The sequence below is a fragment of the Glycine soja genome, chromosome 4 (assembly GCF_004193775.1).
Source record: "Glycine soja cultivar W05 chromosome 4, ASM419377v2, whole genome shotgun sequence".
In the NCBI taxonomy this organism is placed as follows: Eukaryota; Viridiplantae; Streptophyta; class Magnoliopsida; order Fabales; family Fabaceae; genus Glycine; species Glycine soja.
The window spans coordinates 50,023,851-50,051,139 of NC_041005.1; the positions used below are offsets into that span (position 1 = coordinate 50,023,851).

General features: G+C 31.1%; 2 protein-coding genes across 4 annotated transcripts; one reads left to right on the forward strand and one right to left on the reverse strand.

The window, feature by feature from the left end:
- The first annotated feature begins 1,498 nt into the window (after positions 1–1,498).
- LOC114410298 (phosphatidylinositol 4-kinase gamma 3-like) lies at positions 1,499–5,644 on the forward strand. Of its 3 annotated transcripts, none has more exons than XM_028374189.1 (4): positions 1,499–1,730; positions 2,252–2,403; positions 2,509–4,040; positions 4,939–5,644. In XM_028374189.1, exons 3-4 carry the CDS (start codon positions 2,667–2,669, stop codon positions 5,314–5,316), a joined length of 1,752 nt encoding a protein of 583 aa, XP_028229990.1. In that variant the 5' UTR covers positions 1,499–1,730; positions 2,252–2,403; positions 2,509–2,666; the 3' UTR covers positions 5,317–5,644. The 3 variants fall into 3 exon arrangements, with proteins under 3 accessions (XP_028229990.1, XP_028229989.1, XP_028229988.1); XM_028374188.1 differs by having other exon boundaries at positions 2,515–4,040; XM_028374187.1 differs by having other exon boundaries at positions 2,252–4,040.
- A 3,036-nt stretch (positions 5,645–8,680) lies between these two features.
- LOC114410300 (probable pectinesterase/pectinesterase inhibitor 61) lies at positions 8,681–12,870 on the reverse strand. The gene is made up of 3 exons (XM_028374190.1): positions 11,897–12,870; positions 11,020–11,156; positions 8,681–9,609 (listed from the first exon to the last, which is right to left on the reverse strand). Exons 1-3 carry the CDS (start codon positions 12,802–12,804, stop codon positions 8,909–8,911), a joined length of 1,746 nt encoding a protein of 581 aa, XP_028229991.1. The 5' UTR covers positions 12,805–12,870; the 3' UTR covers positions 8,681–8,908.
- Positions 12,871–27,289: the final 14,419 nt, after the last annotated feature.

Genomic DNA, 27,289 nt, shown 5'->3' on the forward strand with positions numbered 1-27,289 from the left:
TCGGTACAAAATTGCTATTTTGGAGACACGTCAAAATAATAAACAATTAACCACCGATTTTTGGACTTATCAACTTCTAAATTTTGTAATGACTTAAACGATAAATTTATGTATTGTATTAAAGAAATAAAATCCGAAAATAGTTTTAGTACTAAATTTAACATGTAATTTATTAATTATTCATTCCACAAAGAAATATTCTCTGTGTATTAAAGAAACGTAATATTTTACCTAATCTGCAAATGTAATTAATTAATTTTTTTGACAAAACTAAAATTTTAATTAATTTTTATTTTATTTTTATCTCTCCTATTAAATAATGTTTTAAAATACATATTAACTATTAGAGTTTTTTTTATCATTGATCAATATTATGATAATTAAATGAAACAAAAAAAAATTAAACGTCAATAAAAAGGAAATATTTTAACTGGAATTAGGGCATCAAACGCTCAACTCTATATACTATTATTCTTATCACGACCTTGTTTATTGCACACATTATTTTTGTAATTAGCCAAAATTTCTTTATCAATCACCTTAAATTATTCCATCTTTACCTTTGTTTATATATTAATTTTCTACCTATTTATTAATTTTAATCCATTCTCTTCTATCTTTATTTTTAAATTGAATTTTAAATTTTTTTATATGTCAATAATTAATCATATTATAATTTAAATGTTTATTATAAGTTCAATATATTATAAAAACATTTATTTATTATCAATTTTAATTTTATAAAAATAACTGTTTATTTTATATAATCATATAGTACAACACTAATTTCAAATAACTAACATTAATGAGTTACGATTTATGAAATAAACGACTAAATTATGACTATGAACTTTGTCATTTCTTACGAATGAAGTTCGTGAAATACCTCACTTATGAGCCGTTAGATACAATACATTCAATTGATTCACGTTTACCATTCTTTTTAATTAACCAAAAAATGTAAACATAAGATAAAAATTCAATCAACTTAACTTCTTGCATTCTATGTAAAAAAAAATTTACATTCTATCAATTAGTCATTGGTTTCAGTAATAGTCTCCTTAAATAAATTTTTGCATTCAAAACTAATTCATTTTCATGAAATAAATATCAGCAATATGTTTTTTATTATGAAATTAATTAGATATGAATCTCATTAAATAAATAATAAAACTCTTAAAAATATAAAATATATTAAACACCTACCATATACATGTAATAAAAAAATTGATAGAGAAATATTGGAAAGAAAGTTGGAATTATTCATATATTAAATTTTTAGCTTAAAAACAGTGTTCTAGAAATTTCTTTACATTTTGTTAAAAAAAACCTTTACATAATTAATTTTTTCTTTTCTTTCTAAGAAGAATTCAAAATCCTGCATTGATACCAGTCCAATTCCAATGTCTTTCAAATAACTAACATTAATTTTTTCAGTAACGTGTTTTTAACTTCGGTGACAAGTCATGGAGTCGAGTCCACGCCTATAAATGGCACCTCCCATTGGCAGATTCTATTTCATTTCGAAACCGTATTTTTTACACTGTCCGTCCAGTCTTAATTTTCTGCATTCCTCGAGACACTGACTCACTGAGTCGAGTTTTTTTTCCCGGAAAATTAGGAACCTGAGAAAATCTCCGATTCTCCGAGAAAATCCGTGCAATGGCGCTTAATTTCTCATATCACCGTCATCGCACATGAACGTCCTCTTCGATTTCGCTTCACTCTCTGTAAGCGTTCTGTTCACTTTAATTCCTTTCGTTTCAGATACTTTTTTTCTGCTTTTTCTTTTCTTCTAAGATTCGTCTCGTGAATTGTACTATTTGTCAGCATATGTAGCTTTTTTTTGTAGGAAGAAATTAATGTAAAACATCTCGTCTCCGATTCGCCTTGATGTTTCGTTTGCATGTCATTGGAAATTGTTTCGTTTTTGTTTGCTTTTTTTTCTTCTTCCGAGTTTCGGTTTTTCTGTATGATTCTACGGATATTGAAAATCGAGAGTTATGTTATTGTGCCTTTAGCTCTTCCAGCTTTGCTCGTTTGCTGAGGTTATCGGAAAGAAGAAAATTACTTAAGTGAGGCACAATACATTACTTAATTTTAATCTGATTGAATATTACTTCATTGTTGAGAAATTAAACTAGACATTTTCCATTTTACTGATTGTTAAGTTTATAAGTGATTGTTTGAGTTTTTTTTTTCTTTGATTGAATTTAATTTTCTCTGACTGAAGATTTCTTTCCTTTTGTAGGCTAATTGGAGTCCAGTTTGCAGGGAATTCTTCCTTCCTTTTTCAGCATCAACAAATTTTCTTATAGCATAGATTAGAACATGACAGCTACGAAAAAAATCATGTAATCAATTCAAGGAGATATGTGATCAGCTGATCTTCATTTCTCCAAGGTCTTGTGTTTTCTGAAAAGTCTTGGTTTGACTCTGAGACCTGGTTTCTGGAAAGAAACTTAGGATATACATATTTTAGGCTTCTAATTCTTGTTTGCTACTTAGGTTCAGGCATGAGGAATCAGGAAGAAAAAAAAGAATTTGATCTTTTTGTGATTTCCTATTGAATCTCTGATGGAAATCGGTTGAATTTTGCTATTGGTTTTGAGGTTCATAACTTGTTTATTTTTGAGCCAGCAAGGTTTTGAACCTGTAAATTGATAATGGCTTGTGTGGCACTTCATCCGGTGTGTGAAGAATCTCTTAACTGTGGTGAATTTACCAGCTGTTTCAGCCCTCATTTGAGGGAGTCAATTTTGATTTACCTAACTGTTGGTGGATCTGTGATTCCTATGCATATTATGAAGACGGATTCAATTGCTTCAGTGAAGCTGAGAATTCAAACCTTCAAGGGATTTTTTGTTAAAAAGCAGAAACTGGTTTTTGAAGGGAAGGAATTGGCTCGTAACAGATCTTGTATCCGTGATTATGGTGTTGGTGATGGGAATGTTTTGCACCTGGTGCTGAGGCTTTCTGATCTCAAAGCTATTACTGTTAGGACTATGTGTGGAAAGGAGTTTGGGCTTTATGTTGAGAAGAGTAGGAGTGTGGGCTATGTGAAGCAGCAGATTGCAAAAAAAGGGCAAGGGTTCTTGGATCACAAGGATCAAGAACTGATATGTGAGGGTGAGGAACTTGAAGACCAGAGACTTATTGAAGATATCTGTAAGGACAATGATGCTGTTATTCATTTTTTGGTCAGAAAATCAGATGCCAAGGTAAGGACTAAACCAGTTGACAAGGATTTTGAATTATCAATTGAAGCATCATATGTGCACAATCTGGTACCAAATTTACATGCAGACCAGTTAGGGTCAGTCTCTGTAACAAATGAGGTCCTGGAGAGGAGCCAATTAACAAGAGATTTTGTTCTGGAACCAATTATTATGAATTCCAACATCAAAATTCCACTGGTGATCCAAGAGCTAATTAAGAGCACTTCGGAGGGATTAGAAAAAGGCTGTAAACCAATTCAATCTTCAGAGGGATCAGGAGGAGCTTATCTCATGCAAGATTCTTCTGGCTTGAAGTATGTGTCTGTTTTCAAGCCCATAGATGAGGAGCCAATGGCAATAAATAATCCTCGAGGCCTACCTGTTTCTGAGGATGGTGAAGGGCTAAAGAAAGGTACGCGAGTAGGGCAAGGTGCATTGAGAGAAGTTGCGGCTTACATTTTGGATCATCCTAGGAAAGGACCTCGCTCATATTATAACAATGAGGAGGGCGGATTTGCTGGAGTTCCTCCTACAGTCATGGTCAAATGCCTTGATAAAGGATTTCATAATATTGAAGATTATCAGAATGATTCAGCTAATGTTAAAATAGGATCTCTTCAGATGTTTATGAGGAATATTGGAAGTTGTGAAGACATGGGCCCTAGTGCTTTTCCAGTGGAAGAGGTACACAAGATCTCTGTGCTGGATATCAGGTTGGTAAATGCAGATAGGCATGCAGGGAACATTTTGATTGCCAGGGATGGTGAAGACGGTCAAACTATCCTCATTCCAATTGATCATGGCTATTGCTTGCCTGAGAGTGTAAGTTTTCTGCCACTATAAATGCATTGGTTCGGTTTTCCAGTTGTAGGGATATTTTAAGCTGGTGGTGTTATCGACAACTACACTGTATCTTCTTAAATCTACTTCTCGTGCATGTCTACTTCAGAATAACTGCTAAAATGCTGTAAAATTCCAAGTGCAACTTCGCCACTGATCTCAGTGTTATTTGCTTAACAGATTACAGTCTCAATTAGATTCATTTTTCTCTGATTGTCAAAGGCATTAGACTGCATGAAAAGTAGAGTGTTTACTCTTCTTTAAATTTCCTACACTTTGCATATATTCTGATTTCGATTTTGGTTTTGGTTAATTCTACATATATTTCGACTTCTTATTCCTCTCTTAACTGCTGCTGAAATTCTCTTACACTTTTTATAGCAAAAACATTACTATCATTTTCAGCAAAGCCTATTATTCAGACTTCATATCCTTTTCAATAATCTCAAATTGATTTCTTTTGCATTTGCACTGTCTCTATTCCCTTGGTTGATTTTTCAGCAAACCTTCCTGATAATATGTGTGAACGTCTATTATGGAATATGTTGTCCTATCATACATAAGTGTAAATTTGGTATCACTTTTATAGGGAAAATAACCATTCCTTTTTTTCAAAAGCTCTCTCAGAAGTTACAAAATGAAAAATTCATCAAAATAAGTCAATCTAAAGAAGTTCTCAAGCTCCATTGTAAATGGTTTTCTGAGGTTCTCGAAATCAGAATATGATTATTCTGCATGGCGAAGGCATTAGCAGTAAACTGTAGTAATTATCAACTCTTCTTTCTTTGTTGTTGCTACTCTGAAAAGGAGTTAAATTGTGTGGCTTCCCTCTTGTTTTTCTTCTACTTATTCAGTTGTTCTATTTTCTCCCCTTTTGCAGTTTGAAGACTGCACTTTTGACTGGTTATACTGGCCACAAGCTAAGGAGCCTTACTCTCCTGACACCATTGATTACATAAAATCTCTGGATGCTGAAGAAGATATAAAGCTTTTGAAGTTTCATGGATGGGACCTTCCTCCTAAATGTGCCCAGATCCTTCGTATATCAACCATGCTTCTTCAGAAAGGTGCAGAGAGAGGACTCACTCCTTTCGCCTTAGGAAGCATCATGTGTAGAGAAACACTGAAGAAAAAATCTGTCATTGAGCAGATTGTTGAGGAAGCAGAGGAAGCGGCATTTCCTGGAGCAAGTGAAGCTGCATTTCTTGATCTGGTTTCAGTGGTCATGGATAGTCATTTGGATGAGCTATTCCCGTGACTGAATATACATAATTCACATACTTATTACTACTATTTTGATAATACAGTGATAAAGTGGTCGTGCTTGTTTCGTCTTCAAAGAGGATCCATCAAACTCGTTTAGTAGACTGTGGTTAAAACTTCTGTATTGACCAATCAAGCATTTGATGCTTGTATTGCAAATATCGACTTCTCTTATATATATATCTCTTATAACATGGAAATATATTGACCAGGAATGTTTATGGAGTCCTGTGCAATATTATTCCTCTTATGTTCTTTGGTGAATATAAAATTGTTTGAATAAAGTTGTACTTATCATAGAAAAAAGGAAACAAATTCTGCCATTCGTGGTGCGTTTTTTCTTTAAAATATGTTCAGATTCTGCGAGGTTGTGTCCGTAGAGCAGGGAAATTTTGCAGCTCTGCTCGGAAGGAATGAAACAAGGTTAATGAACATTGTAGGGAGTGCAAATGAAAGGATTTGTATTATCTGTTAAACTTAGGTGGAAGACTTCAATTTTAAAAATAAAACTCAGTAAATGGTAAAAATGTGCGAGAACATTTTTTGTAGGTAGAATTGTAAGTTTCTATTATTAATTAATTAGTAGTATAACTATCTACTTTAACATATAACCCAAAATTATAACTACAGAACCATAGCTCAAATGACATATAGCCTGATCCCATGATCAAGTTCTATTCATGCTACACTTTAGCTTATCGTTTTCTTTGAAAGTTTTAGGTATCATTTGTAAAAGGAATTATTTTTTGGAACTTATACTTTTATTTTTCCTATTTTTAATTTTTTTTCTACAGAAAAACTTACTCCACTCTAAAACATACCAAACTTAAATTAGGAATGCCATTTTATTTCAATCAATTCTATCATTTTCTGATAATATGATTTTATTATTTATGAAATCATCATTTATATTAACCAAACGTTTATGATAACAATTTTCTAGTATAATGGTTGACTGAAAAATATTCGTAATAATGAGTAAAGTATTGCCGACAAGCATGGTGCGTTCATAATCAATTGATCGCTTGTTCCCCCTGCTTATCACATAATATTCTCAAGATGTTGAGATTGCTTGCTTAACCTTCTCATATGCTAGATCTATATGTATTTAGTAAGACACCGTTCGGTAGAATAAAAAAAATGGAAAAAAAAGTAAAATGAAATAAGAGTTTTGGATTAAAGTATCAGTTTCAAAAACAACAAAGTCTAACCGATTAGTTATGGACCATTTGTTACATTTTTCAAAAAGAACAAATCATTTTTATTTTATTTATTTGTTGTGGTTATTTAAACTCTTCAAAAATAATAAAAATTGAATAAAACATGAATTTAATTAAAATAAAAAATATTTTAAATAATTTCCCATAAAATCAGTTACTTCTTTTAGAAAAAAAATAATTTTTATAATTGTAAACAAATATAAATTAGCTTCTAATTTTATTTAAATTTCTAAAAGTTAATTATTAAATTATTTTACATTGAATCCCTTTTTTTTAAAAAAAATAACAAATTGACCACTGACACTAGACTTTTTTTTTTTTTACCTAAAGCAGTTCTCTCATCTCATCTATGACAAGATACAGGGATGTATTAAAAAATATATTTAAAGGAGATGAAAATAAATAAACTTTGACATATATAATTGTCAATATATTATAAGATCGTAAATTTTCCTTATATATAAAGAGAAGGGGCGGGCGGGATCCATCCTTATTCCTATGTCAATCTGTTCATACTTTGCAGTGCTAAACATCAACAAATAACTCAATATACATTAATTAGGACTAATATTTTTTAATATCACTAGAATAAATAAGACAACCTAAACCTAACTAACTCAACCCGAATGTAAGAAAGAAAAATTACTCATGTCATTATATATTACTCATATCATTATATATTACTCATCATATACTTGACCAATATGCTATGACCAATATGAAACATTAGCATGTGCTTGATTAGACTTCAGCTAAGTACGATTATCTTTAATTTCTCGTCAAATATTTTTCTTTTTTGGTTTTCTAAAAACAATGCAAAAGCTACTTCATAGAACTTTCACATGTGTCCAAAAGACGCGTAGCCAAACACCCCGTTAATATGAACATCTGAACATGAACATGGATGGAAACATAATACCAGAATGGACCCCTTATCTGATATTCTGATGCCCCCATTAATTAATGGCTTGCCATGTATGCTCCTATGAAGTTTCCAGGCAATTGCACAAAAACGTAAACTTCCAACATCCAATAAAGACAAAAAAGTCATTCATTGTGTTTTTCTACATGCTGTTTTTTTTTTTCTTTTTAAATTACATGTATATTTTATTAGAGATAATTCTATTGTACATTGAGCACTCGAATTTAAAACTTTTGATTAAATTAAAATAATTTTATATCAATTGATTCAAATGCTTACTGATACCATGTCATTTAATCCAAATAGCTTACCTCTTCGTTATAATTCTGGCCAGCAAGATTCACTTCAAATTTCTAAAACAGAGTTGAGTTAAGCAAAAATTGAATGTATCAAACTCGGCATAAAATTAATTTCAGTCCAGTTTTAATTGATATCAAGAGCTATTCCTTTGATTGAAACCCAACTACTACTGCTATTATTATTATTATTATTATTTGTTCAAGAAACCTCAGTATAAGCTCCCAATTATGTGAAAGATATGTTAGTGGGGATTCATCAAAGAAATAGGATCCATGAAACATAGTTTGTCAAGAGGTCATGTTGAAAGCTGATAACGTGATGGATCCCCCACCAAAAAGAAAGAAAGCAAAGCTGACAAACGCGAAGTATTTTTCGGTTTTTCCACGACTCTCCTCTCCAGTTGCGTTGGTCTTTTTCCTCTTTAAAAGAAAGTCAAACAATTACTAATATCTTTTTATTATAGAATTTAACATTTTTAATGAAATATTTCTTTCTCTTTCTCATTCTTTTCTTTTCTAAATCTTTTGCGATGTGATTGATATGCATTGAGAGATAATAAAAAGAAGTATAATGTACAACAATACAATACAACATTTTGTTATGTATATTTGGTACTTGGTAGTCAATACATAACACGAGTAAGCATTAAATACAAAGCAAATAATTTATTGTATAAAAAACTATATAATTTACATATAAATGATAGAATTACTATTATAAAAGTGGTGGTGATGAACATTAGCAATGATAGAGACTAGACAAGTGTTGACTTCTAACAAGTTGCTCTTTTTAGAGGAAAAAAAGGCACATCTTCACCCGTCACATAACCAAGATGCATAGATTATGATACTACCATTATTTTATGTCGGGTGAAATGAAAATACTATTACTAAAACAACTATAACAACTCTGACGTGGAGTGAGGCAAGCAAAAAATAAGTGCTATATATGACACTGAACACTGTTTACATACATGATATATTCCTTATTATCATCATCATTGGGTTAAAAGAAAATAAAATAAAAAAACTATATTGTAGTTTATTACAGTCACAAATAAAAATTATATGGGCAAATTGGTTTGGTTTAAACTTTAAACTATGAACCAAGATTTTGAAAAGGGTCTACAGTGGCAGTGGATCAACTTACGTTGATAACCCAGCAATGAACGCCACTCCGGTAGAGGGCAACCAGGACGAGCCCGATATAAACTGGCCCACCGTGAATCTAGACGCTTCCACCGTCGAATTGATGGCCCGATAGCCGGCCCAATTAACCCGTTGGCCCAGAGCTGAACCCGGCCCATAATTCATGTATTCACCATAATAACACGTGTCTAAAGCAAAGGAGGAAGTGTTCCACTCGAGCCAGCCACGTGGATGCACGTGGTCCCCTATGTAGGACAGCATGAAGACGGTTCTAGCGTAAAGTTTCCAAGGACGTCCCAGATAAGTGGGGTAGCTACCCTTGGATGCTTCAAGATCCGGCGTGGCCATGATCCTACAATTGTGGATCGAAATGCCCGTGTTCTGATTCGGGTCCTTTCGGTTTTGGGCCGTGATGGTGTTCTTCTGTTGGGCCATGGGCTTTCGGGCCCAGAGGGTGCAGTTTTGGAACACCACCGCGGCGTTGCCGAATATGAAGTCCACGGTTCCGTAAATGTCGCATTCTCGGTAAAATTGACGGTTCGAGTGGACATACATTGTGTCTTGGTATCCGATGATGTTGCAGCGGTACACCACCGCGTGGTCTGCTCCGACGCGGAGGGCCACCGCCTGGTGCCTCCCCGGCCCGGCGTAGTTCTCGAACGTCATGTCTTTTGCGATGAAACCAGAACCACTAGCAGCTGCAACCACAGGATCAGCAAGCATTATTGTTATTAAGTGTGAAATTGTGTTAGTGGTTGAAATTGAATTAAATTATTGGTAGTGAACCAGTGGTCTTGTTGTCTTTATGGATATATTCTGTTGATGCTGGACACAAATGTGACATTGTTTATCGATTTCGCAAGCATTGCATGACCCACTAACAATAATTTGATTTCGCTACTTTAATTTGATAACATTAATATTTAAGTGTATTACGTGGTTATGAGGTCAAGATGTGGTTCGTTTGTTTTGGTGATCACAGATGGGATCCATTTTTTTTTTTCTCGTTTTCTTTGCAAATATTTATAAACAAAGAAACGAAAAAAAAAAACAATGTGTTGTTTTTCTATCATTAATGAAATAAATAAATAAACTTAAACGATTTTCTCAAATTAAATAATATGATTCATTTGAGAAAATATTTTATATCTTTAGTTTTTAATTTCATTATTCATTATAAAAATATTACATTATTATTTTAGATTAAGGAAAGGGAAAATTTCAGGTTTGCAAGAGTACTAGAAAATACTATGAGTTTGAATATTAGGATGTACTATAGGACTGAGGCGCAAGAGGCAAAAGAACAACTAAACTATGCTTTATTAGAGCATAGAAACTCCTGACACATACATTAAGGGGAAAAAAAACATTTTAGATTAAGGAAAGGGAAGTTCCAGGTTTGCAAGTCCAAACCTTGTCTAAAACTATAATTCGAAAACAAATCAGCTCAAATTATTTTCTCAAGAGTGTGAAAGAAATAAACTGTACTTTTTTTTTATAATTAGAGAGAAACTACCACGGAAGTAAATTTGAGGAAGTTCACGAGATCTAATAGTGCAGAATATTATTTTACATGTTTTACGACTTTATCGATTGGGCTATAGATGTAGTTTTGAATTCTCTTCAACATTTGACTTCGTTTACTCTTTTTTTTTTCAAACAAGTAATTAAAAAAACAATAGAATTGGTGGTGGTGGAGATCAAACGCTCACTTGGACTAGACAAGCAACTAAACAGCAAGGAATCATAAATATGGCACCCTAGAATAACAGACCACGTGCAACTTGCCCTGATCTACCTCATGTCGTGCATGTTTTTTGACCTTTTGCTTTCGTGGTTTTTCTCTCTTTCTTTTTTACAATATTTTGAAAATGACACAGGTTTTTCTTAATTTGTTATTTTAATTTTGAAAACAAGAATTATCATATATTTTTTCACAGTTTTAATTTTGCTAACTTTTATTTATTTGGTTAAATATATATTCATTTATCAATTTATTTTAAAATTTGAAAATTTATAAAATACAAGCAGTACTTAATTACAAATTGCTTGCATCACTCAAAGCACTGTAATAAACATTAAGGAGAGGACAAAAAGAAAGAATTTACCGAAGGAAGCGGTGTGAAATGTGGTCAGGTTCTGGTAATAATTTCTTCCGCCCGTGATGACGGTTTTGCCCTTCCCGTCCCCTATGAACATCACATTTGTTTTCTTCCTCCCCAACTTTAAATTGTCCTCTTCATACCTGAAATTAAAATTTGCATCAACAGAAAATCTTAGATCTTTATCTATCGGAACCTTTGCCATCACCAAACATGCTTCATATATATTTGGCGTTTATATCCATCCACATGCTAATTCTTTATAAACATATATTTAATATTTTAACAACTTAATAATTTTTAATATCCAATCCTTAAGTTGTAGTATATATTTTCAACACACTCTCACCGTTAAAATGTCAAAATCAATTAATGAGGATGGTGTCATCGAGACAGTAGTAAACAGTTCATTGTCCTACACCACATGGGATTCATTATGATCGCAATATTACATAATTACATAGATAATGTTGCTAGTACTAGTAGGCTTCTGGTTTTTTTTTTTAGTGCAAGAGCATGAAGAAAATGAAATGGAAAAATAAAAAATATGAATAAAATGGTGTGATGTAATAAAAGAAAGATAAAAATATTATCGTTGAATTCGTGTTCACGTGACTACAGTGACAAGTCCAAGCATGATGATTTAATACCAACAAGTCCACCACGCAATCACTCCACAAACTTTTTTAAACTCAGTTAATACAAAACATGAAAACAACAATGATTAAAAAAGGAGGTAGTAGTTAACTGGTTACGTAGTCAAAAGCAAAAAAATAATAATAGGAGTTTGAGGAAAGAGAAGAGTATATTTTATGACAATATAAAAATAAATTATGATAAAAAAATTTACATACAGTAACAATTAAGCTCATTATATATTTACCTTCCTGCCCTGATGTAGATAATGATGCGGCGTGAGCTATATTCCGGCACCTTCTTAATGGCCTCGGCGATGGTCTTAACGGTTCCGTTACCGTCTTTGGAAACCACAATATCTGCTTGTATCTGCGACAGAGGCAAGCTCAGCAATCTCCTATCTCGCCCATTCAGCCATGTCGGAAAATTATCCTCTCGCATTGCCATCAACCGCCTCCTATTCTGAATAGGGACGCCGGCGAAGTCGTCGCCGGCGCCTGCGCCGGAGAATATCGCGAGACAATTGCTCACGAGCTCGGACAAGTCCTTGAGGTTGTTGGCCATCTGGTCCTTGACTGTGCCGGCGGCGTCGGCGAAGCCCTCCGCGCAGGTGTCCTGGTTGGTGAGCGCAGCGCTGAGCCACGTCAGCACGTCGTCGTTGGCGGAGCCGACGGCGCCGACGGAGACTGTGTTGAGGGAGCGGGCGAGCGCGTCGACGGAGTCGTCGAGGAGCTCGAGGCAGTCGTGGTAGGCGGCGCGGACGCGGGGATCCATGGCGGTGTAGGAGATGGTGGCGGAAGAGTAGAGCGCCTTGGAGAAGTGCTGCAGCGTGACGTTGAAGGAAATGTGGACGAGGTCCTTCTCGGATGCTCCTTGAGATCCCGGGAAGTCCAGTAATGATTTCATGCACAACATCTTAAAGCGTGTCTTGCTGCACGTGCGTGAAATGGCCTGTGTGAACTTGCCGAGACTAGTTCCGTCCCCTCCGGTATTTTTAGTGCGAGAGCGGACGGCAACTGCAGTAACAGCGGACGCGGCTATTAATAAGACAGCAAAGAGTGACAGAAACACAATGTTTTTCCTCCCGGAAGATCTCGGAGGGTTGAGGCGCGAGGAGCCACCAGGATCAGAGGGTCCTAACCTTCCGTACTCCATTGTGATGTGTTCTTTCTTTGGAGAGAGAATGAGGGTGATGTGTACATAATGAATATATGGTGCCCTTTATATAAATGACGGTGCTTAGTTACTTCTACTACTGAGGAGTGAAAAAGTGAGTGTGTTTTTTGTAGGTTGGTGTGAAGTCCATGTCGCAGGGAATTAGCTGGCTGCTACTATGTATGCCCACTGAATGTACAACACACTGGCTTCTACTTCTACTTTCTATTATTGCTTTAATAATTATTTACCTGAATATGATAAGTATGACCTAAGGATGAACAATTTTCCACAAGCTAGGTTGAAAACATTACAGGAAAAGATTAAGTACACCACATTTTTAAGTAGGGGGAACATAGGGATAAGAAGGAAAAATAGAAAAGAACCAGGGAGAAAGTAACAATGTGCCTGATAAAAAAAAAAAAATTGAATAGAAAATGAAAAGGAAGACAAGGTGAAGATTGAGTATATGAATATATATTTGTTGGAAGCCTTTGATTTCTTGATTATTTTTGTTTTCATATTCTATTTTTAAATTTAATGTACACAAATATTATCTTGTTTTTAATATTTTTTTTTTGTTTTAAAATATTTGTACAGGAAATAAAAAATAGAAATGAAAATTTTGTAGATTACAAGTTAAAATAGGCAATGGAAATAGAAGGAAGCGAAATCCACACAAAGGGGACGTGCATACTGCATGAATCATGATCGATGATGATGATCTTAACTGTTAAGTGAATTCTCCAATAATCCAATCCCTTCCTTTTCGTTCTAATCTTTTTCGCTAATTCTCTCGCCTTTCCACTTTATAATCATGTCCGAAAATGTTTGTTAATTCCCTTTTGTACTTAATTTTGATTTTGATTTGCTCTTTCTGCTCTGAACCAAATGTTTAATTTAATATTATAATTATTTTTTTATTTTATTAAAAGTCGAATTTTATACTTATTATTAAAATGTTTCTCATATGTAACCAAAAAATATATATTTGAATTATATGTAATGTAACTATTGAAATATAAAAGATACAAGAAAAGATACGAGAAATCTTTATTTTGGATGCAAAATTGGAAAATATTCAAGGATGTAGCAGGCATTGTTTATCAAAAGAATTGTTGTTTTGTAAAACGTTTATGCAAAAATTACTTAAAATATAAGAATAAGAACAAGAGTGTGGTTGACATATTTCACACGGTGGTGATTTACTTATGAGTTAGGGAAAATAGAGTATCCATAGGCAACTTTATCTCCTTCTCGTTAAAATCCATGAATCAAAAAATGTTTTTTGTATGTACAAAACTTATGGGGTAAGTTATTTCGCAAAATTAATTGTTAAACTAATTTCAAAATTGTAATTTACTAATCAAAAGTATTTGAACTAATTTATTGAATTGGAATTTAATAAAACTAATTGTTGCATGTTAAAGTGTGTCTGAAAAATGTCAGGTAATTAAAAGTATTTGGGAAAAGTACATGATAAAATTAACATATATACTGCTTGGTGCTTACTGCTTACTAAAGCCGGGCAAACGGGTTTGAATATATTGTGGGCTATCCGTTAAGTCTACAACTCGCACGATATATTAGTTTTATTTTTTTAAGATCGTTTGATTTGTGGATGTTTTAGCATGACTCGTTTAATCCCCAGGTTATATGGACCAGCCTGCGGTCCCTGCAAGCCTTTTATAACCTATTTAAAAAAATGTGTTTTAAAATTTACACTTGGTCCACTTCACATTAAGTAATCTCTATATGATTTAATAGTTTGTAAATAATGATATAATATTTTAATTTAGTATAGAATTATAAATAAAGTAAAGATGACGTAGGAAAGTATTTTTTAAGAGACTTAAAATGTAAATTAGGTTATTATTTTGGACAAATAATTTTTTATTAGATAATTCTCATAATTAATTAATTTTTAAAATGAGTCAAATTTATATTTTTAAAAATTTTATTTTCTATTTATTTTTAATTTTTTTGTTAAATGTGAGTTGGTTTGTAATCTTATTAATTGTTTAAAAAAATATTAGATTGACGTCTCTCATATATTATATCGATGCTTTCCTTTAAATGTTTGAAAGACATTACAATACATATAAGAGGGAGGCTCTTCTAAATGTTGAAAAATGAGAAAATGTTCGTGTAATTTCACAAAATTTCAAAGGTGGTTAGTATAATTTCCATGGCAAAATTAACGTATACGTACGGCTTGGTGCTTACTACTTATTACTTACCCGTTCGAGGACTACTAGTCTGTCACCATCCAACCAAAAATCTTCATTTGGATAATATGACTTGTTTAATTAAGGATGCGTTTCTTAGCAATTGAGAAAAAAAATTTAATCAAATTGGCAATCAATCAATTATCAATTGCTAATTACATCATCAACTAATTATACATGCATGGGTGGGAATGAGGTTACTCCATAGACATATAAAATATGATTACTGTATTATTATTTTTAAAGGAAATATAGTTAGGACTTTTCATTTCAAATCAAAGGTTTAATACAAATGAGAATAATATTAAAGGATTGAATACAAACAAAAATCATAATACAATGAGGCGTGTGCAAGAGTCCGAGCAAACATTGTTTACTTATCTTTTCTCAAAACTGATCCTAGAACTCTCCCTAGAGTTAGAAATACTAAGAAAAACGGGTCTATATATACTTAGTTATTATGACTATGTTTTAGTTAATTTTTATCTTTTTTTATTAGATAAAAAATTTGTTTGATTATTTGGTAAATAAATTTCTTTAATAATTTTTAAAATATTATTTGAAGTATCATTTTTTAAAATATTAATTTATAACTTTTTATATTTTCTTTTAATTTTATGCTTAATATATTTATCTAATTTCTTAATGACTTTTTTTAAAATAAATCATAATTTATTATTTTTATATTATTTTATATTTTTCAAATACTTCAACAACTTATTTTATCAAACATTTTAAATATAATAGAATAATTTTTAACTTTTAACTTTTAATTATTTTTACCAAATATAGTCTATATTAAAAAACTCAGATATTCTTGTTGAGACATGAACTAAATTATCAACTAATAATAGTTTTACAATCAGTCTCAAAAACTATATTACTGTATTGTCTTTTGATGTATAGTTTTACTTGAATTTTTATATGACTTTATGTTAACGACTCATTGGTTAATATATTAGTACAATATATAATACATGTTTAATTAACACTGATTTAAATAAAGTTCAATCATAACTAAACTAATAAAACTGTAAAATTAATACTTTAACTAGTTTAATGATTCATACGTACAGTTTTTTTAAGTACTACCGTATTTATTAAATAGAGGTAGATATTTTAAAAAAAATGATTGAATTGGTTTCTTTATTTACATTATCATATCATTTTTTTTACTTTTTACAGTTAATTATAAGATGATTTGCTCTTTGGTTTCAGTCCAAGTACTTAACCAGTTAATTACCACCCCTGTCAGGCAGGCAAAATGAAATGGGGTTTACAGATTAAAGTATCAGACTACTAAGTGTTAAGTGTATGTTTGATTTACTATTACAAACGGATGTTAATAACAAAATAACTTTTATAAAAGCATCTAGCTATACTCTTTTTTTCGCGTACGTTCAATTTCTATTGAACCGTTGGATTTTATTTCACAATTCGTACATGATATGTAAGATGATAAACCAAATATGTTATATATCCATACAACAGTAGATTTTCATTTACATTTGATTCATTGATTTTCATTTACTAGTACTATATGATTTTGCAATTAAGCAAAAGTGGACATTTAATGTCGATCCGCAAACAAAGATCTAGCATTTAAAATATTACTACTAACACTAACATGAAAAATTGTATATTTTGCATGTGCTGCTAATTATTCACTCTACGTATACAAATTATTGGAGCAAATGTACTTAAGAAAATCAGTGCACAATGTAGTTTTAAACAAAAATATGATTAGACTGATAATGGATAAGATAATCAACTTTGGCACAGAATGACATCTGGATTTATTGGTTGGTTGGCTACTTGACGTTAACAACCATTTTTGCCACCTCACTAATTAATTTAGAATGCTCTTTTTGCTCTTCAATTGTTCGTTGAGAGGCTTTTCAGATGTTCCTTCATAGGTCAGTTTACACTTACTAATTAACGTAATAATTCCGTAATTGAATCTTCTTTTCCCTTCTTATCTCTCACTTTTCTTCAGGGGCCCCAGCTAGCTATTGTCTCAGTCAAAACTGGGTGGCGTCTTCCCTTTCCCTCGAAAATTATTGCACTTTCCCCCTTGAAATCATTTCAACATTCATAATTTGAAACTAACTTAACAAAAAATTTAAGAGCATTTATTCTGTTTTGTTTTGCTATCACTCATTAATGAAATTTATGAATTGGGCTTCTTATTTAACTATCTTCTCATGGACAACGAATTAAGTTTATTATAAGCTGCCTAGTTTTAAAAATGCTATATATCGATTTATTAATAAAGACTGTGTACACAGTGGTCCAGCTTTGCCAACTTAAACCCAATTAGTATGAAGCTCTTGTAACTTAATTAGTAATTTCAAAATTGAGATATAGATATATAATTGTATTAAATATTTTAAAAAATAATTTTATCATTTATAACAGTTTCATTTAACTTGAATAAGATTATTTCCCATTAGAGATACCTATGACTTCATAAAAAGTGTATGTACAAAATTTTTATCGTTGATCCAAAAGATAATTGAAAAAAATTAAGACAAATGGTAACCAAGATTTTAAGGACTTGTTGAGAATTTAAAATTGAAAAACTATCAAATTGAAAAAAAAAATCCTTATTATACAAAACACTACAAATGCTTAAACACCAAAAAAAAAAATCCTTATTACACAAACTGCCTTCTACGTCTGAAATATATTATATTTATATTCCTCCACGATATTAAAAATTTGACATTATAAATGCTTAAACACCAAAAATGTTAAGATAATATTTAATAACATGAAAATAAATCATGATTTAATTTCATGTCTTAAAAATAACAAGAATTATTCTATTTGTTTTAAAATAATTTTTCAATGAAATTCATATAAACTATTAGTAATAAAGTAAAACAGATAAATATCTCGTACCAATGTATTGGTAACAGAAAAAATAAAAAATAAATCATCATCGTAAATTTTTAATATTTAAAATTGTAATGGTTGATCAAATCAGTTGTTAAAAATAACAAAATACTAAAGTACTCTCTAAATTATTAATTAATTTAACTCCTAAAATTGTAATTATCCGTTAAATTGGTACTTATCTAAAAATAAATAAAAAATTGTAAAGTATTAACAAATTTAGTCTCTTTGTTATTAGCTGGTGTTATCTAACATCATGTTGAGTTGATATGTTAAGTACTTGAGTGACAACCAATTAGGTAGATATACGTGATTGTCCCAACTATCCATCAATGTTAAAAAGATTGAGCCACTTTGTTTAATAATGCATGTGTTCTCAATTTTAGAGGGTTTTGTGGCGATATTATTAAGAATTTTATGATTCTTAATTAATTAATATGGGTTATATATTATATTATAATATTTATATTAATTATTTATATTTAGATGGGTTTAATATAAAATGGTCTAATTTAATGAGTCCATTAGAGAAAATTGATATGAATTTAATAAACGGAAATCAGTTTGACTCATTAGAAAATAATGGGAACCCTAATAAGTTAAAACCTAGCGTATGATTATGATCCCTAAGACACCAAGTCAAGAAATAGTTTCTCTTCTCCCCATATGAAGAGAAAATGAAGGTCCCATAAGAAAAAAAGTGATTTGGTTGAGGAATGTCATTAAACTAATTGTTTGTGACCGCTGTAAGGTCATTAAAACGAAGTTTCGATAAGAAAGAAAATGATTTGGCTTGATAATCTGACGTAATGTGATTTGATGCTCGTTTGATATTTTATAAGGTTTATTAAAAATTCCAATAGATATTTCTTCAATTAATAAATTAGAAGACTAATAGAAGAGTAACAAAACTAATGGGCAAAAGAAGATTAAAAAGACGTAGGGAGGAAAAAACTCAATTAGTATTCAACTAATATGGTGCTCATTTTGATCTTATTATGTGTGTGTGCTTAGTTAGTTAGTACTTTGGTATATGACATACTCAATTTGGTTTTTTATCAATGTTAGATGAACCAATTAATAGCGAAAGGACTGGGACTAAATTATTTGTTGATTTATAATTTTGGAAATCATTTTGTTATTTTATTTTAATTTTTCAATTATCAATTTGATTTATTGTTAAATTGATTGGTCATTCATGATTTCAAAGACACATTTTTTCTTTTACTAATTTTGGGGACCAATTTCAACAATAATTATAGTTTCGGAAACTAATCAAATGAGGTTTTGTACAAGAAATGCAAAATAAAAGAGAGAGTAAAGTAATTTACACATTTATTTTTGCCACAGGTAATTATTAAACCGACAAGGTATATTCTAATTTATAATTGTAACTTTATAATTACTAGGGTTATATATATATATATATATATATATATATATTGAAAATATCATATAGATTTTATTTCTTTTAAATAAGTATAGTATATTTTATTTTAAATGATAAAATATATTAATATTTATTAATTAAAAATAAATATTTAATTAATTAATTTAATTTTTATTACACATATATTTAATTTTATCATAATTTTAATTGTCACTTTTTTAATTAAAGATGAATAAAGTGTATTCCTCTTTTGAAGGCTAGCAAATAGCACTCATTCTTTAGTACATAGGTAGCGTAGAAAGTAAGTAAAAAAGGAAAACTGAAAAAAGAAGATAAAAATATATTACCATAAAGTGATTTTAGGGTAGTTAATGTCTGATGATGAAGCAAATGTGATGAAATAAATAAATGTGTCGTGTAAGAACTAAGAAGAAAAGAAAGACGCGTGATGATCACTATGTGGATTACTTAACACAGTTACACTTAAACTTAAACTGTTACATGTAGCACACAGGAGCCACCGACAAAGTCTGCATGGGCCACAGGAAAAGTCAGTAAAATACTCTAATAAAGACCGAAAACAACGTAACGTCTTTTCCATTCGGCCCTGTTGTCAGTTTGAACTTTGCTTCTAACATGAAAGAGAGACTTGAGAGAGAACACTTTGTAGGATGTTCCATGCTATTATAAGATTATGATTGATAAAAATAATTAAAAAATTAATTTATTAAATTATAAATACTTTGCTAATTAAAATAATTGAAAAGTATAAAATAACATAAAAATAATAAATTATAATTTATTTTAAAAAATAATAAGAAAATTAAATAAATGTATCAAGAATAAAAATAAAATAAAAAATAAAAGTTAGTATTTAAAAAGAATATTATTTCAAGTAATCTTTTAAAAAAAATATTAAAAATTATTAAAATAAATTTATTTATCAAACAATAAAATAAATTTTTTAATTAATAAAAAAATTAAAAATTAACTAAAACCTCCTACCAAATATAATATATATCTAAAAAACATTATCCTTATCTATTCAAATAAAAATTTGCACTTTATTTTTTTATAAAAACAAAAAAAAACTATATTTTATAGAATACATGCACCTTACATTATATATATATTCAACGTTCACACAGATCGGACACCGCTTTGTGGTATGCCCTCGTCCTTTTGGAGTAGTACGTGGATTTTTTTATATATTTTATATTACACTGACAGTTAAAATAAAATGTATAACAGAAGTATTTTCTTTGTGAAAAATACTTTTTTAACACAAAATTTAAATAAGAGATTATTCTTTAATTATAAATATATTTTTAATGGAAATAATAAAAGTTAGAAAAGTTATGCATCTCCATCATTTCCGAAAAAAATAACTAAGGGAAATAAATAAGAAAACTTATGCAGCTGCATAATTTCTTTTTGTTAAATTTGATATGTTAAATTGTATTTTCTCTGTTTTATAATAAATGCCGTGTAAAAAAGAAGTAATCTGAAAACAAGTATCAATTTAACTTTTCCATGTCACTACATACCTTCTTCACTTGGGATGTTTGTTCACTTGGATATAGAGATTTATATATTGTTAGCTGATGTCCTAGGGATTTCCTATGCGAGGGTTTAGTTTCTTTGTTGCTCTTGTTACTTTTTCCTACTGATAATTTTTTAAAACTTTTTCATCTAAACCAATTACTTTTCAATTCCTATATACATCCAATAACATTGTGTTTTATCATATAATAACATTTTGTTTGTTTGAGTTGAAAGTCAGAGGGATAAATGTAAAAAAAAAAAAATGCTTGAAAAGAGATAAAAATTGATTTTCATTGTTGTTTGATTGGACTAAATCACAGATGAAAGGTTTAAAATTTTAATGGACCCACTTAATTTACTTTCATTGCAAAGGTGAACTAAAAAGAGGTGAAATGCATAGTGTGTCCCTTTAATTTCAAAACAATCCCTCCTTTATTTCTCATGCTCACGAATCTTATGGCATCCATGTATACCCGTGAGCTTTTTTATTTTTTATTTATTTTGAAAGTGTGATCTGTGCCTTCTCTTGGAGCTTTCCTTGCAAACCCTATTAAACAAATCAGTTGTTTACAAAGGTACATGATCGATTATGGTAAAGACATAATTGATTTCATATAAAAACAAAAAACATATTTTAGTTGGTGTCGGTAAAACAGAAATTGAATTAATGTTTACATTTTTTTTATTTTCTTAGGTACCTAATCACTTTAATTCACATGTTTAATCTTATTTCACTCTCTTTCATTTGAACTAAACAACCTTCTTTTTGACACTCTTTCATCTATTTTTTTTTTCTTTCCACTCTATCAAACACAAGCTAAATATCCTTTTAATTAGCTTTTCAAATGTAATATTAATAACAAGATTAATTTTGTTAAATTTCTATTCTTTTTTTATTATTATTTATCAACTTTTTAGGGTTTGTATAAAAAAACTTAGATACGACACATGTTGGATAGCCTAGATAGTGTTTGTATTAGATATTATAGATGATTTTTAATGAGATATGATACACTTACAACCATTCATACAACTTTGTAATATTTTTTAGTCCTTAAATTTCTTCAAAGTCCCGTAAGATATTATTCTTTTACTAAACATTGCTTTTAAAAAAACTTTTTTTTTTGAGGTAGGGGTGGATAAACGAGGGGACTAGCTAGGGATAAATAATTTAAGGGTTTTTATTCTAGCATTTTTAGGTAAATTAATGATAATGGAAAATGAGGTAAAAAATAAATAGCATTCTGGTATGAAGTTTTGACGTATTGTTACGGGGAGGCTGACAACAATTTAAGATTAGTAGGGAGTAGTAAAAGCTCGAAATGTTGAAGAAATGTTTGTTCTTTAGAAAATTTACAAGAAGTAGGTGAGAGGAATTGATTTTCAAAGTCAGTGTTCAAGAAGGTAGGTGATCATAGTGATACTTGGTATGATTGTTGGGTGGAGCGGGCATGCTAAACAATAAGTATAGTAGGTTATTGTAATTACTAGTTCATCAGCACGTATTACAAGGATATATATGCTTTAGAATGTTGTCTCTCTACTTTACACTTTACATGCACGTTTGATTTTCCGTCCAACTTGATATCGTCCGAATTTCTAGACAAATCCAATGGTCCAATGTAAATTGAACACAAAAGGAAGGAAGATGTTTTTGCGAACGTGCTTTTGCTACCAACATCCGTTTGAAACAAATACACAAGCTTTTTATGGTGCTGCCAGCTTTTGGTTTTTGATCTCCACTGTTTCGGTGCATAGTGCATTATGCTCCACGTATTGTGTCATCTTGGATGACAACAAAACCCGGCTTGTTAGCGGCGTGCACAACTCCGAAGATAAACTTTTGTCAAGCATGCGTGGATTATAGTGCTTGGCTAAAAGGAATATTAGCAAAATCCGAATGAAGATTCATATGCACCATATCTAAGTGTAATATGCACATGAATCAGATATAAAAGGTTCTCGTCGGTTGGCAGTGCTGTGGTATGGGAGCTTATTGAAAGTGAAATCCACATTTGAAGAAAGTAACATGGCGTGGTAGTACTGCTACTGCCCCCAATTTTAAAAGCGGGTACATTTTTAAGTTGGTTAAAAAAACAAAAAAAGAGAGAATTTTTAGGAATACACAAAATTGTATTGTTAATATTTTTTTAACTCTCATATGATTTCTATACTAAATATTTTTTTTAATTCCTTAACTGATTTTCTAAGGACACTGATAAGTAAAACCCTAAGTACATCGTTAGCAGACAAATGAGTCTCGATGGATACATTCAAATGGTTTAAAGGTGTGGCAGATGCGAATTGCTCCGCATGTGAGGTTCATTTTTGCATGAAGCAGGAGATGTGGTTGGTCTGAATCTTATTGGGTGGTGGGTCTGAATGTTATTGGCATGTGCTCTCTGGGGTCGCATTTATTATGGTTTGGTTCATTTCTTTAATAGAGACATATGCTTAGTATGTTTCAATTTTCTTAGCATGTTACACGTTGGAATATTCATAACCTATACTCACTTTAAGCATTTTTTTAGTTGAAATATATAGAGAGAAAAAAGGAGGAGGGATCCCTCCGTATATAACTTAAAATGAATCTCACATTATCGTATACATCATTATCAAATAAGTCTAATTGAATAAGATATATAAATTATTGTAAATTCTCGATATTTATCTTTGATTACAACAAATTAAAAACTTATTTTTATGTATATAACAGGCATGTTTAAATTATTTATTTTTTATTAAATTAAGGTGTAATTCATTTATATATATATATATATATATATATATATATATATATATATATATATATAACACGCAGATGTTTAAATTATTTATTTTTCATTAAATTAAGGTGTAGTTCATTGAATACTTGTATCCATAACACTAGACCAGTACTTACAGCTTACAAGTCCTTACCGTACTACTAGGAGTGGATTGTGAGGATTTGTGATGGTCCACAAAAAGGTGCTAAACCGAAAGGGGCTTCCCTATGTCAGATTTATAACATTTCCAAATGCTATTTGTAAAGGTACATCAAGGACTGGAATCATAAATGAGGATCCCACCATTGTTCAATCCCATGTGCTGCTCTGAAGCCTGACGTGTGACCCATATTTATAATTAGCTGATTTAGCTCTGCTGAGGGAAGCAGATGCACCGGTTCTGAATTTCTGTCCAAAGCACCTGACAGTAAACTCTCCCTTTTTCTCCATCTTCTCCCTTTGTGCAAAATAATTAATATACCCCGAACATATATGATCATGATGATGTTGACCCTTAAGAACAGCAGAAAGACCAACTTTCATAACACCAATAGAAATGTGGATTCCCTGCCTGATTTTCTGATGATTAATCCTTTCTAAGGGGGCTGATGTGAAAGGAGAATTGAAGAGGTATGTTGGAAGATTGTAACCCTTTTTGGCCATGTTTTTTCCTGCAAGCAATGCTATTGCTGATCCCAAAGAGTCTCCTGCTAGCCACACATTGTCAGATCCAGCTATATCAATCGTATTCTGAATTGAATGCATGGCGAGTTTAAATCTAGAACTCTTGTGCAGTGTGTTAACTATCCATTTGAGGTCTAAGAGGATGTCCCTTGACCTTGTTTCTGCTCCAGTTAAAGTGCCTCGAAATGCAGTAACATATTTTAGTGCGTTGAGAGCACAAGTTTTGGGGTAATTGGGTGGCAATTTCAGTTCTAGGATGGCACCAAACAAGGAGAAGTCAGCACTATCTACAAGCACATTGTGGAGATGGAAATGGAAGAATTTCCACTTATACCAATCACTTATGAACAATTATATAAAAAAACTTGACACCACACTTTAATAAAAAATCTTAAGGTTTAAATTTATGAGTCTTCTCTTCATTTATATGATGTTCAATTTTTTCACTTTTATCCGGTATAGGACTTCACCTCACACTTATATTCTAACAGTGTGGTGAGAGAGCAAATTTTTTAATACTATTAATTAAACGATTTTTTTGTCTTGCTTTCATCTCAAAGATATAGCAAGGAAAAAAATAAACTTTACATGTTCACTATGCTAGCTAAAGTTTACTTGTTATGGTATTTATATAGCAGTAAGAACGTAAGATGTTACATGACAATACATGTTGGCTATGTTCGTGAAATCATGGTTACATACCATTTTAATTTCATGTGAATGTATTTAATTTGTTGAATTAGGCCAGCATATTATAGTGAAAAAAAAACTATATAATTGGCATGCACTATTTGTACTGGCACAACAACTTGCTTAGACCGTTGACAAAAGGATATATATGGGTGGTGAGTGGCCTTATTCCTTTCAATCTTTCAATAATCAAATAATTTTATTTAGTTTTATTTAAGCAAATTGGGTTGTAAGAAGAGAATCATTCTAATTTTGGCGAATTTTGACCCAAAACTAACTTTGACATCCTATCCACCAAGGTAAATAATGAATCCTACCAGTCAACGTAAGTGAAATATGAAGGCCCTGAAACACTGAAAATCTGTCTCAGATATCATTTCACCTTCTCTTCCTTCCTTGTTAAACTGTCAACATAATAAAAGGCTAAGGAAATTCAGCAAGATGATACTTGACTAAATTTGGCAACAACTATGAATCCCAGTTAACATGCACAAATGCTAAATGCATCATTTTTCACACGAGTGATGCTATTTGATGCGAAAAGTTCCTAGTGAATCATTAAGAAACGGTGTAATTTACTTGAAACGAGAGAAAGACAAAATAATTATAGTGGAACTGGCCAACTAACGTACCTGGAACAAGAAAGCAAGCCCGGCACTACTCTATGGTTTCAACTCACCATGCACTCTATGAGTGACTGAGATATATATAAAGGAAAGTTCAATGACCAAGTACGACGACACCTTCCAAAATTATAAACCAAATTTTGAAAGTTGCCCAATAACTGGGACAAATATGAATTCTGAATTCAACGAGCAATTAACAATTGAGGAAGCGAAGGAAATAAGGAATTCATCAACTCAAGTGCTCTCTTCACGGCCTAATTAGGATATTATATTTATATTTTTCCTTTTTTATCTTTTTCTTTCTCTTGGTATAGATGAGAATTAGGCCAAGTTTTAAGTATAAACTTTGGTATGTTAGGAAATTAGAGTTAAAAAGAATCCAAGTATTTAGATAATTAATAGAACTTGTGAATTTTAAAACACTGAATACTACTTAGTAGTGGAATCTACTTGTCCACTATTTACATCAACAAATAATTTTAAAAAACAACAAATCAAAATTTTTGGTAAGAAATATTTTTAATCGATTGTCTTTTGCCATTTTGAATTCATAAACACAATCGGCCACCAGCATGAAATGTAATCGTATCTCATATCAATGAACACAGGTCGAATCCAGGAACATTAACAATTTATCATCACTCAATACATACCATTAACATATAACCATGTTCTTATTCTTAAATTGGGGTAGTTTCTATCCCGTGTTGTTCAATGTATCATATCATTGTTGAGCATTATTAATTAAGGCGAATCGGGTCCAAGATAATTTTATCTTGTGATAGTGACTTGTATTGAAATTGGAAGTAATCCCGGTATTTGATGCTTCTGAACAATGGTTTTTCATTCTGCAATAGCTCCAGCACAGGTCCAATTTCCTTGTCTAGCACAGGTCCATTCGCCAACACAACACTCATCCTTGTGTCTGCGTTGTTCAGGATTGCTCGGTGCAACACCCTCGCGTACCTACCGTTACTCGCAACCTTGTGTAATTGCATTAGATCAAACCAAGGTTAATTAGTGAATGACTTTTTAACAACTAATGTTTTAAAATATATGTTGTGAATATCTTAAATTTCTATAATTTAGTAAAGCAAAATAAATATGATAACTCACTATTTCTTCCCATGCCTAATTCAATTTCTTGATCTTCACACTGTTCATCTTGTCTTCTCTTTGCTTGCACTCTTTTTCTCCCCCTCCTCTACTCCTCGTCACTCTAACATGAATGGTGTTTTGACATTTTATTGTTAGACTAAGGTATGTTGACTTAAGGATAGAATATGTGAACACGATGTTTGATTTTGTTTTACTCGATTTTGAGGATTTAAAATTACCACAAAATGTATTGCAAAACATTACTTGTTAATCTAAGTTTTAAAATTTTAAAACAGTCATAAATAATATTTTAAAAATTATTAGCCACTTCATTAAATCTTTTTAATTTCAACTTCGAGGAAAAAATTAGTTATCTCTAAATTTTGGGAACCAAAAGAAAATTTGATCAAAATTTGATAGACTATAAAAAGATTAAGTTTGAAAGTTAACAAATAAATTTTACATTATTTATTTATTACAATGACTTATGTTAACCTGGACACCTTAGTCACGTCACCAATGCCTCTAACAACGTCAGCAATAGAGCTAAAACTAATATTT

Excerpts from the sequence above, each read along its gene's own strand:
- LOC114410298 (XM_028374187.1), top strand. The coding sequence starts at position 2,667 with ATGGCTTGTGTGGCACTTCATCCGGTGTGTGAAGAATCTCTTAACTGT. Across the intron at positions 4,041-4,938 it reads GCTATTGCTTGCCTGAGAGT|TTTGAAGACTGCACTTTTGA; the intron begins GTAAGTTTTCTG and ends CCCCTTTTGCAG.
- LOC114410300 (XM_028374190.1), bottom strand. The coding sequence starts at position 12,804 with ATGGAGTACGGAAGGTTAGGACCCTCTGATCCTGGTGGCTCCTCGCGC. Across the intron at positions 11,157-11,896 it reads ATCTACATCAGGGCAGGAAG|GTATGAAGAGGACAATTTAA; the intron begins GTAAATATATAA and ends TTTTAATTTCAG. Across the intron at positions 9,610-11,019 it reads ATTTCACACCGCTTCCTTCG|CTGCTAGTGGTTCTGGTTTC; the intron begins GTAAATTCTTTC and ends CTGTGGTTGCAG.